The sequence below is a fragment of the Pteropus vampyrus genome, unplaced genomic scaffold, assembly GCF_000151845.1.
Source record: "Pteropus vampyrus isolate Shadow unplaced genomic scaffold, Pvam_2.0 Scaffold42, whole genome shotgun sequence".
NCBI lineage: Eukaryota > Metazoa > Chordata > Mammalia > Chiroptera > Pteropodidae > Pteropus > Pteropus vampyrus.
The window spans coordinates 5,593,841-5,606,309 of NW_011888823.1; the positions used below are offsets into that span (position 1 = coordinate 5,593,841).

At 39.5% G+C, this 12,469-nt stretch overlaps 1 protein-coding gene across 3 annotated transcripts in view; it reads right to left on the reverse strand.

Annotated features, from left to right (window-relative positions):
* The window catches only part of XRCC5 (X-ray repair cross complementing 5), a 77,199-nt gene extending 67,403 nt beyond the window's left edge, over positions 1–9,796 (reverse strand). Inside the window, exons 1-5 of one of the 3 annotated variants that reach the window (XM_011358637.2) lie at positions 9,640–9,796; positions 7,073–7,186; positions 4,324–4,507; positions 3,416–3,464; positions 2,353–2,475 (exon numbers count right to left, since the gene is read on the reverse strand). In XM_011358637.2, the coding sequence (XP_011356939.1) occupies positions 2,353–2,475; positions 3,416–3,464; positions 4,324–4,507; positions 7,073–7,186; positions 9,640–9,660 (491 nt within the window). In that variant the 5' untranslated portion in view covers positions 9,661–9,796. Of the gene's footprint in view, positions 1–2,352; positions 2,476–3,415; positions 3,465–4,323; positions 4,508–7,072; positions 7,187–7,748; positions 7,824–9,551 lie in introns of those variants that run through there. The other 2 variants (XM_011358636.2, XM_023529785.1) reach the window with 2 other exon arrangements.
* Between the last annotated feature and the right edge of the window lie 2,673 nt (positions 9,797–12,469).

The following is a 12,469-nucleotide window of genomic DNA, read 5'->3' on the forward strand; positions in this document are numbered from 1 at the left end:
TCAGCCCTCATTTAAGCCGAGAAGTTAAAGTTTAGCAAGAAATGCTTCCTAGTTTAGGCTGAGTGATATTCTGGGCACACAAAAATACATAAATTAGTGCTCATTAATATCCCTCAAGGTTATTATAAAGATTAGAGAATTTGTATAAAATAATTAAAACTCAAATAATATCAACATTATTATTACGAAGAATTCCTCTACAGAAATTAGGTAATTGTTAGAAATAAGTAAAACCAATTTCGCTTTTATGTTTCATTCCAGTTGTTTGACTAAAACTTGACTGGGGTTACTAGTCCTGAGAATATCCAATAATCAATACCTGAACTGAAAACCAACCAACCAAACATGTCTTAAGATAATACGCTGCATGGCACTTTACAAACACTTTCATGTAAACAATCTCATTTAACCCTTACATAGCAGGTAATAGAGATTTCTACCTTTATTTTCTAAAAAAAGAAACTAAAGTTACAGAGATGAAATAATATTGCCAAGCCACACAGCTAATAAGTGATAGAGCAGAGACTCCGTCATCTGATTCTAAGGGCAATGTCCTTTCCATGTAGCATATTACTTTTGCAAAGCAACTGAATTCAGCAATCATTTCAGTTCACTCAACATTACCTGCCAGTCACCCTATGTGGATTGTTATTTTTAAGATGATTTGCTTGTCATTTTTCTATAATTAAGATAGAGCTTCCTATTTTCATTTTTTCTACATATACTTAGCATGACAGATTTGCATGTCCTGTATTACCTAGCAGACAAAGAGCTTCCAGGGAGCAGGGTATAGCATATAGGTTTTGCATCAGGCTACTGAGGTTTCTCTAATACCAACCAGGAAGAAGGGAAATGAAGAGTCAGGAAGTTACCCTAGAACAAGAAGTTACAATAACAATTCTTTCTACTCTGCAGTAAACCAGAAATAAACTTTCTCAGTAGTCAGTAGAAGAAACTAAAAACTAGGTTCAAGGAACAAGCCTGCTTAGAATATAGCACTTCTTTGACCCACTGGTATTTTTTTTAGCCTACCAAGAACAATCAATCTTACATAGGTTATGCTGAACAATAAAACCAAAACTCTACTCTGTATGCTTTATATGCTAGAGGTTTGTGGCACAGGAAGAAATATTACCCAAGAAAAAAATACAACCTGTCAAATAACAAGCAAGTAGAGAAAAAACGCTACGTTCCCTCTTCAGCATGCTTTACAGTATTGCTCATACAGAAAAAAAGTAGCCCTTTACAGTGACACTGACAGAAGTGTGGTATGTTTCAGCTATGTAAAGGCATCCTGAGATGATGAAGAGAGAACAGAAGCCAATCTGGGCTGCTGAAGTGCTGAGAAAAACCTCAGCTCAATAAAGAGAGAAGTGTCACTTTAAAAGCACTTAATTTCTCTGAAGTACTGTCTTAACAAGTATCAGTATGATGGGTTATTCTGAATTATTTTTCCACAGTTCTATTTTTCAGCAGTTCTAAGAGGTACATACATGAAAGACAAGTGCTTAATCCCCCATGGCAGGCATTTTAAAGCCAAAGGCTCACCACTCTGAGCTGGAGGCTTCTCAGTATAGCTCTCAGTCTGAAAAATGAGAGGTCCCAGACGCCTAATAATTCAACATCTTATGCTATCACTCTGCTTTCGCCAAAAATAGGACAAGAAAAAATAGGTTTCAGACACAGCAGGAAGGATTAGTGTAGTAAAAAGAACTTTCTGCTAGGGATATAAGATAAAGAAAGAAAATGCCTTGAGAGGAAATTAAAGTTCCTGGGGAGGAACTCCCCAACAAACTGAAATACATTCCTCCCTAAATTTGTATACCTCCTCTCTAAATACACATAAGCAAATTACATTTTATATATGTGCGTGTATCCTATAGGTCTTAAAGAGTTAAAAATAAGCATTATTTGTGTTTAAAATGATCCCCAAGTTGGCATTCCTCTCTACCCTAAAAATGTCTACTGTAAGATATAGTTCTCTAGGGCTGTTCAAGAAAAAACACTATTGATCTGGTCATTATTTGGGTAAAGTCCTTTATGTAGACTGTGTGTTCTCAAAAATTCCTCTAATTCCTCAATAATTTGAGCCTAAGAACAGTGAACAAACAATCTACAACTGAGCTAAATTCCTATATTTCACTGTCTTTCATCCCTTTATCACCAGAACTCAGAATAGTTCCTCAGACGTAGAGAGTAATCGGTGAATATTTGTTGAGGTCAGTCATCTGACAGATTCCAACTCAGCGCAGAGAGAAGACTCCTGGGAAGCAAGTGCTCTATAAAGGGGCCCCACTCACTGCATTATGAGAGCACAGGATTTGTCTACAAACACTGTTCTTAGGGTCTTACAAAAATTGCAGGGAGATACTGGAGTTCCTTAAGTTATGAATTATTGTATCCAGCTGATCTTTGCTGAATGGGCTGCTGAGGTCAGTAAACACTTCAATATGCCTCTTGTTAAACTTCTTTCCTCTGAAAAAGAGAGTTATCACATTAAGAAATCATTCTCCTGAATTATTTCCTACAAATTCAAACACACTTGTTCACTAAACAGAAGGAGGCTAAGGAATAGATTTCGAGACAGTTAACAAATGTGATTACCTCCTAAGAGTTCACATTTTATTGATGCTCAGTTAAGTTCCTACCAAACACACAATCACCCAGTTATAACTCATACTTTTAGAGAAAATAACTCATCTTAGAGAAAATTTCAGATCATTATGGATATATTATATCCTGGATTTCCTAACTCTAATGTTGGTTAGAGATATCATTATCATTAAAAAGGATCCCTTTCTAGGGGATGTAAACAGGCGAATGGAAACAAGAAACCCTCCCAGTGCACTACGACTTCAGCCTAGCGAGAGTGTACTTTCCACACATGCTGGTCTGATTCTATTCACAGGGCTAGTGGTAGGATTTTGCAAAGTATGTATAGAGATTAAGAAATAATAATACGAATTTAGGGCTGAAATTTTAGTGCAAAGGTTATTCCTAATGGTCAAGGAATGTGCTCATGTGTGTATTCACAGACACATTTTAAAGGCCAGTAAATAAGTAAGTAATGAATCAAGAAGCTGGCCAGAGTGCCTATGCATCTAATTTCAGTAATACATGGACCATGGTACTAGGTATTTTTTTAATTTCTGGTAATTAGCTTAAGTCAAATAGGAAGGGACCTGAACAAGCCAAACATGTATTTCTCCCAGAGAAATTCTGAAGTATATCCCTTCCTCTTTTTAAATTTTTAAAAAAGAGTGGCTGAACTGAACCATAGAATTCTATCAAGTTTCTATAGCCACACAAAAATGCTGCTTGATTAACAATGAATCACACAGTGCACTGAATACATCAACCCATACTATTTTTGAAGAAAGACTCATTTCCAACTCCGTTCAGTTGAGACACTTACACAGTTTCTTGTTGAATCACATCCATGCACACGATGAGTGCATCCAGGACTCAGCTAGTTAAGGGCAGAAGATATCACCAAACATTCCCTTTATCCCAAGAACATGCAACTTTTTTTCTGAAAAAGTCCACAGTGCTGGTAATTGTGGATATTGTGCTCAGTGTGTGATTAGTTTATTTCACTAACATATATATATGCATGTATGCTATATCTCAAAGTGTACATCCTGAAACATATAACCAGGAAAAGTAAAATAAACCAAAAGGTAATCTAACATATGTCATTCATTTAAACAAAAGTTATAATGCCATTTTACAGTAACTAAAACCTATTTTTGTGATCATGGTACATTCTTAAATATGAAGTGAGCCATAATATGGCATTTGTAAGTTACTCTTAGTGATCAGGGATGGCACTACTAACTATTTAGAAAAATAAGTGGAACCCCTTAAAATGAGGGCACCTGTGGAAGAAAGTGAAAATCTCACAGTTTGGATATCGGTCTGATTTTTGGCACAAAAATATCCTCCATCCAAGAAAGCATGGACAGTGCTAATGCTATACTCTTCTAGAAATATCTTCTCTATGTCCAAACATTTCTAACCATCACTACCACCAAACGCCTTGCATACTGTTGATACACACATATCTCTTCTCCAACCCCCGGTATCTTCCCCTTCCAATGCCTCCCAGACTCTCAATATCACTAGTGCAAAGAAGAGGCAAGATTCAAGAAGGTCTGAAATCCAGGCACACAATCCAACCTGATTAAATTCTTAACATATCACCTGCATGACCAAAGAGTCAAAAATGGCCATATCGTCAGAGCTGGGACTTGGAGAACCTCACCCAAATTTCCCAGACAAAAGGAAATTTCTTAAGAGTATTCTCAGGATGAAAAAGGATACAGTCAGCTTGCTGAGAACCTGTTTGGATTTTGCTTTCAATGTCTTCCAGCAAGTCAAAATCTGGTAGCATCAGGTGTCTGTGCACTGTGATGTTTTGATACTGATCCTTACAAGCGAGGGCATTCTCAGTGCCATCTGTGCCAAAAAGGACTAATGCAATTTCATCCTTGCTCTCTGCAAACACCTAGAAAAGAATGTTAGAAGGTTGAAAACCATATAGTACCAGCTGGAAGCCATTAGATACCTAACCTTCAGGGAGTGAGACAACAGGTCTCTGGAGCTACTGTCAACGACAGAAGGTTAGGCTAGATAGCTCATGGGACAATGACAATTCCTAGGTTCTAAGCAAATGTTTGTATTGACTATAGGTCCTATCCTTCATTTCAGCACAATTTAGGATAAGGGAATGGGAGGGTGGTAACTATTCTTGAAGAATTCTAGCCAAATCAGACTCTAATTCTCAATGAAAACTAAGTATGGGTAATTTCAAAAAGTTTTAGTCTGTCTTTCTGGAACGATTACCAAGGTTTAAATTTTCCAGAGATTAAAAAAAGAATTGCCAGTTTATATCCTATGGCACAACAATTTCACTTACAGGTACATATACCATAGAGAAATTCTTGCCCATGTACACAGAGAGACAATGAAAAAGAAAGTGCACCTCAGCACTGTTTATAGAAGGGCAAAACTGGGGTGGAGGTTGCGGGGAGCTATCCATCAACAGGAGAACACAAAAAAGCACTGCAGAATATTTCTACAATGGAATATTACCATCAAGTAAAAAATGAATAAATTTGTGCAATGTTTATCAACAGGAATAAATCTCAAAAACATAAGGTTGAGAAAAAATAAGCTGCAAAATTACATTTATCATATGATAATATTACATACACCTTTGAGAGCATCATACAATGCTAAATATCACATATGTTCAAAAATATAAAATAAACATGGTAATAACTATGCAAATTGTGAGGAAAGGAGGGAAAAGTGGGGAAACAGGAAGACTAGCAAGGGATACGCAAGGAGCTTCACGTTTATAATTTTTTTTTAAGAAAAAAAGAAATCAAAGATGGCAAAATTTTATAATTATATATCACTAGATGATGGGAAAATAGCTTTCCATTAGATAATTCTCTGCATTTGCCTCTTTTATCAAACATTTCATAATCAAACTATATAGTATCTGACACAACAGGCAGTGTTGTTCCCACCTACTTATTAAGCTTTTTACATCAATGGGGAGAATGCCGCATGGGAGAGGATGGAATTCTGTCATTCCTCATTTTTGTTTGGTCTGTTAAATTCCCCAGTCTCTTAACAACTCCAGCTACAATCCCTAGTTGTACACGGAGAAGTTCAAACATGTCCAGCATACCAGTGGGGCAGGCCAGCTGGAATCCTATCTGTCTCCTAAATAAGAATCCATCTTAAGGCCAGGTCATCTCGCTCAACGACAAAACCTCAGTCAGAAGAGGGAAGGAAATTTTGAGTGCCGCATGAGACTGGCACCAGGTTTAGTCTCCCAATTTTCAGGATTCACTCAGACTCCCATGGAAGGGTCAGAGCCGAAAAGAAAAACTGAAAGCACCGTTTCACTCTCAAAAAAAAAAAAAAAAAAAATTCTATACCACACTGGAGCACAGCAGCACTACTTGAATACAACCAACACAAATAATGTAACCAAGAATGGGATAAGAGGCGTTCTCTTCTTTAATACATTAGGGACTCCAGGTCATCAGAATTTGTTAAAATCTAGGATGACAGATGGGAGGTAGTAGTGCCCAGTGGGAAGGGCAACACCCAGAAGAAACAGCAGAGGTGTCCAGGAGTTGACGCAGTACCCAGGGAATGAAGCAGAACTTCATGGACTTAGCAGTCATACCAGGTAGAAGGGGCAGAAAACAAGAGAAGAGTCTAATTCATCCCCTCTCCCCTCTGAATGTGAGCTGGCCTTAGTGACTTGCTTGACTAATAGAAAGCATCAGAAATGACTTTCTGGGATTTCTAAAGCTACGTTATAAAAAGCCAAATGGCAGGTCTCTTAGAATACCCACTCCTGGGACATTCCTTCTTACAACCAGCTACTGCACTGTGAGACTCTCATGCTACATGGAGAAACCACATGCAAGGGTTCTGATGGACAGCCCCAACTGAGTGCATAGCCACCACAAGGCATAACTAGCAGCCATGGGAATGAGCTGTCTTGGATATCTGGCCCACTATGGCTTTTGGATGACTGAGCCCTAGTGACCATCTGAGTGAACATGCACAAGAGGCCTCGAGAAAAATCACACAACTGAGCCACCCCGTCATCCCACAGAACAGTGAGAAATGCTTTTTTAAAAAATGTCTTCTAAGACATTAAGTTTTGGGATAGGATATTACCAACAAAAGGTAACTGGAATAGGCACAAAGCAGTTCAAAGCCTTGTTCAAGATCACAAGATTAGCAAATGACTTGGCAGAGCAAGTGTTCAAACCAAGGCCATCTGGCCCTAAAGATTATACTTTTAAACATGACTTACAATGCCTCGTGTTTCTGGTAAAAACTGTAAAATTCAGTGGAACGGCCAAAAACAAAAGAGAAAAAAAATATCAGGCTCTAATGGTCGTTGGACATGCATGGAAATGTATGTAAGAAAACTCCTCAGCTTCCTCAAAACACTGAGGCTGGACACTATTAGTAGGCTGATATCTTGCATTATTAAGTGGAGGCAACAAGCAGTTAGAACGAGTTACAAGCTCACCTGTCGCTGCACAAACATGGTTATCACCTTCTTTGTTAGTTCAAATGGGGATTCTTCACCAGGAAAGGAGTTGTTCATGGTAAAGCCCACATCCATACACAGCACAACAGCTGCCTGGAAACAAAGTACCAAAGAGTATTTAAGAAATGTTCATGATAGAAATTTAAAAAAAAAAGAAAGAGATATGTCCTTTGCTTATTTCACCTTAAGAACCTGCACTGATATTTAAGGGATGCACGATAAAGGGAGGGAAAGTAAGACTCATAAATTTTCACTATGGAGAAAGTTTAATTAGCCCTAATATTTTCTAAAAGCTAGAAAGTGTCTGCCAAGACAGGAGCATGCTCCAGGTAGTTGCTGCTCTTTTGGTCTGATCTGAAAACAACCTGCAAGCTAGAGCTAACTACAGCCCAGTTGAGCCCAAAATACATCACATGACTGCAGTTGATCTGCAGACCCACAAGCATGAGAATAGATGCTTTCATTGTAAGCCAGTGATTTGGGATGTAGTTTGTTATAAAGTGTTTTGTGGCAATAGGTGACTACTACAATCTATATATGCTAAAATGATATACCCCAAACAATTTGAATCAGTTTATAAACTGAGAATCTAAAATGAAGACTAAGACACTAAAGCCATTCCAGTAGGGGACAAAGGCATAAAAACAAGTAATACCAGTGCAATGTTCCATGACAAAGGTATGCAGTGGGCACTAAGAGCACACAGGAAAGGCATCTACCCAAGACCAGTGGAAGGGATAGAAGAAGGAAAAGGAAGCAGAAAAGGCTGTCAGGATATGAAACTTGGGAGTCTTAAAGAACAAGTAGGAGTCATGTGAGCAAGGGGAATTATAGATTGAGGGAACCACATAAAGACACCTAGTCATTAGAGAGCAATTAATTATATAAGGACTAAGGAAATAGGGGAAACATAAACTAAAAGGATACATGTGAAAGTCTGTGTTTGGCATCCAATATTTAACTGAGTATGAGCTCGAAGAGTCCTGAACAAATAGTGACTAATAATTTCAAGTGGATTATGAGTCACCAGTATGACACGGCTACAGCATTACATTCCCCACACCTGTCTCATTCTGCCTCCAAAATATTTTAGGCTGTATCAACAGTTTATTGAATTCAAATAAGGAAAAGATCATTCTTATGGTGAAAAAAAGACTAGACTAGCAATCTGGCGACTTGAAATCCAGTCCCATCTTTATTACCAATTAGCTCTGAGTCCTTGGGAATGTCACTTAGCCTTTCTGCTATTTCATAGAAAGCAGCAGTCAGAGGCCTAAGGTCTTTGAATCAGATATCCAAAAACTGGCATCGAAGGGTTTTATAATATAGAACTTGTACAGAAGATAAACAGTCTATGTAACATTTCAAGTTCCTTTCTGGCAGGAGTAAGAAAAACAAGAAAGAGAAACTGGGCAGTATAGCAACTCGGTTTTTATACACCAAAGCAATAAAGGTTGTTAGAATTTTGTTGCAAGTCTACCTGCCATAAACAGTTGCTCCACCAGAGCTGAGAGGTACAAGGGAGTTGAATGGCTACATATGTTCATAATCGTTTTAAATCAACATTTCCCAAGGGGGTATTGAAGGGGCTAGAGATCAGTTGCTCAAACTCCTATCTTCTTGTTTATCTGTATATCAGATACCTAGTTAAGGAACTTGCCTTTGGATGGATGGAAGGACAACTCCCTGGAACACACCTCCCTCTAGTGACCTTTCTAGACAACTACCACTCTCCATTTATATTGAAGAAATTTTAAAAATTCATTGTAATATGTTATTAATCTGGGACACCAAGGATCATAGATTCCTAGGAACGCAGAAATTCTCCAGGTCTCCAGAACCAGTCTGGGTTCAAATCTGAGTTTCACCATTTATGGACTGGATGCCCTGGGCTAAGCACATTTTTTATGCCTCGGTTTTCTCACCTATAAACTGAAGATAATAGTTTTCACTTAATGGGCTCCTTGTGAAGATTAAATGATATAGGAATAAAGCGTTTAGATCAGTGCCTCACACAGAGTATACTTTCAATAATGCGAAATATTAGATTATGGAAATAATATGAAGTTTTCTTTACATTTCAAGTTATTTTATTCACAGTCCCTCTTTGAAGTTTCACAATTCTGTGGGATAGGTGTTTACCACGGCTAACTTTCATTCTCGTATAATTTTTTAAAACGCTCGCTTAGAAGCAATGGAAGGAGGTGGGGCTAGGGGGTGGGCTGGGATCGAAGGGTAGAGAGGGGAGGCCGATTTAGGAGAGAGGTGGGATGAGGAAGGCCTGGAGAGGAAGTGAGAGGATTGGAGGGCTGAGAAGACGAAAGGGGTGGGGAGCTCAAAAGGCGAGGCTCAAATTAAGGTGTGAGGGCTGCAAATCCCCAGCTTTTTTCACAGCGCATCCCTAGGTCTCGGCCCTACTGATCCAGCCCGTGGCCCACCATGATCTTTTTTTCCTCACTCTTTGGCACCGCCGTGATCCCATGATTCCTGTTCTGAACCACCCTCTCCATCCCCAGCGCGGGCAAGGTGCAAGCTCATGGCTCTACCTTATTCCCCGACCGCGCCATGTTGCCGGTCCGTAAGCGGCCTGGTCGCCTCTTCCGGGCGGGAACCTGGCGCGCCGCAACTCAGTTCCGGAGGACTTGGAGCGGGAGCTTGAGAGGAAGATCGGCTTCTCGGGGAACCTGAATGGGGCGGGGAAACCGTGCGCCGACTCTCTGAGCATGCGCAGATTTCCTGCGCGAATGCCTGGTGCGGAGGTGGTAGTGGTCTTTGTGCTGCCCAAGTCTCTAGAGCTAGATAAATGCAAATCACTCCTCCAAAAGATCCACTTCCGTTTTTTTCTCATTGAATATAACACCTAGAGCATTTTGTGTCAGAGCTCTGGCGTTAGATATTCTTGAATATGAGTATGAATCCAGTAAGTCAGTTAACTTGTCTGTCTTCTAAAAAGGGTGATAATGAAAGACTTCATAGATGTGATGACTTTGGAACCAACTCCTGAAGGAAGAGTATTTTACAGGCAATCAAAAGTAGGAAGGACATTCTTTTGCCAAGGAAATGGAATCTGCAGAGGCTTCGAGCCATGAAATAGCATTTGCTAAGGCTTTCCCAATAGTTTGGGGTGTCGCTAGTGTTAAGAGTGGAATATTTTCAAGTTAAGAGTAGAAAATTTTCAAGCCAACTAGCTAAGTCAGCTACAGGGAAGAAATATCTTTAGATACCAGAAGTTGTCCTACTTGCTTGGGTGTAGGTTAGGAAGCGTATAAGATATGAAGATGGCCAATGTCTGCTTCTGTAACCCACTTACATATTAATTAAGGGTGTGATTCTGGGCAAAGATATGCTAACAGCCAACTTCTGCTTCTGTAATCTGCTTCCTTGTTCAGAAGACCACCAGGATATGGTCTTAAGCTTTATAAGCTGCCTCCTCTGAAAGCTCAGGGCTGATCTCTAGCCCTGCGTGGTAGAGAGTCGCCGGCTGGCTAATAAAGGCTCATAATTAATCTCAATTGGCTCTGTGGGTCTCAGAATCGTTCGCGCCATAACATTACCACCCCCTTTCAATGAAAACCATACAGCCTGCAGTCTCTGCCCCTTTGAGGGAGGCATGACTAAGCCGAACCTTGCAGAGAAACAATTATTTTCTATACCAAATGGCCCACAAGCCGACGGGTGAATGGACAAAGTCTCCAACAACTTACAAAGTATCTCCAAACCTCTGCCCAGACTGGGAAATCAAATCCAACCAAATTCTCTCTTTCTTAAAATTGAACCTGGGAAAAGCTGACACAAAGCCAAAAAGATGTGGAGAGGCCATGAAGAGGCAGGGGCCTTGAGGGAGACAAAGTTAAAAATGCGCTGAAGCCAGAAGAGACAGACATTTTCAGACTGCTCTTGAAGGCCAGAAGTTCTTCAAGCTTTTGATTTAAACTCGAGTTATTTTAAAACAAATATTATGTTTAAAAATTTTTATATGACGCATAAATAGAATTACTGGTAACTCACCAGGGTGAAAGAAATTTGCATGCTTTATGTCCATATTTTATCTTCTATGTAGTTTCTCCTTTTTTTTCTCTTCCTCTCTTTTTTCTCTCCCTCTCCTTTTCCTTTTCCCTCTGGCTTTCTCACACACACACACACCCTCCAGTACAGGTTTGCTTCCTGGAAGAAATAAAAGATTCTAGTACTTGTGTTTGTTTGCATCTTAGCCATCCCTAGAGTAGATGATCTTTAGAATCATCCACTTTCAGGCAGCTAGACAGTCGTGGTGTTAAGAATCAATATAGACTTTAAGCACTGCTTCCGTTGGCAAAAGGCCTCCATCAAAAAGAGGCAAATATTATTAATATGACAGTGTATGTGGCTACTCCCTTCTTCCTCCACAGCAGAAGGATTCTGGCTTTGTCGGTTTCATTTCTCCCTGTCAGTTCAGGATCTGTTTGGATTTGTATGATACAGAATCGGATGGAAAGAAGGAAAATAAGAGATTGATGGGCTATGGCTAGTAGAAGAAAATGGGCATTTGGGGATAGAGAGAGATGTGTGGGAGCCACAGTCCCATATGAAGGAAATGGATGGGATGAGAAAAGGAGAATGACAATGTTATTTGGGTGCCCCACCCCATGAGCCATGCCTCACAGTTTAGTTACATTTTTCTTCCTCTAATCTAGGCTTTTACATACCTCTATTAGAGCTCTTTTGAAATGATTTTACTTTACAAGCTTATTTTTTCCACTATGTTGCAACCCCGACTAGGGTGAGTGCCGTGTCAACTTCATCCAGATGTACCTTGGGCCTCACCCTCCCCCATTCTGCTATGGCCCCCTTACTCTTGTCCTAATTTTGACTATTTTTAGCCTTGGCCATTGATTTACCTAATTCCAGAAAAATGTGATAAAAGTGGTTGCAACTTCCTAAGGCTTAAGTAAATGTGTGACTATGGAAACAGTTCACCTAAATGGAATCTCCACAAATTAGTGGCACATAGAAGGAGTCGATACATAAGGATTAAGATCATTATATGTAGATGAGACAGCCACCATAGTCACCCTTTTCTTGCAAAGTGTAGCATTCAAAGCAGTTTGGGAAAAATTCAAAGACAAATGAACAAATATTGATTAGAATTTATTTTTATTTGCTTGTTTTCATTTCAATGTTCATATTTCTGCAAAAGCACCAGAAAGCACCAAGGTTATCTTCAAAAATGCTGGGCAGAGGTTTTTTTTTTTTTTTTTGTCAAACTAGTTATTTTTAAAAGAAGGGTAGTTTCTTGTGAAGATGGAGTTCAGCACCATATATGAGGCAGATGTCCCTGGCCTTCAATGGGAGAGCATGCCCACCGGTGTGGTTTGATTCACCAACTTCTTCCTGACA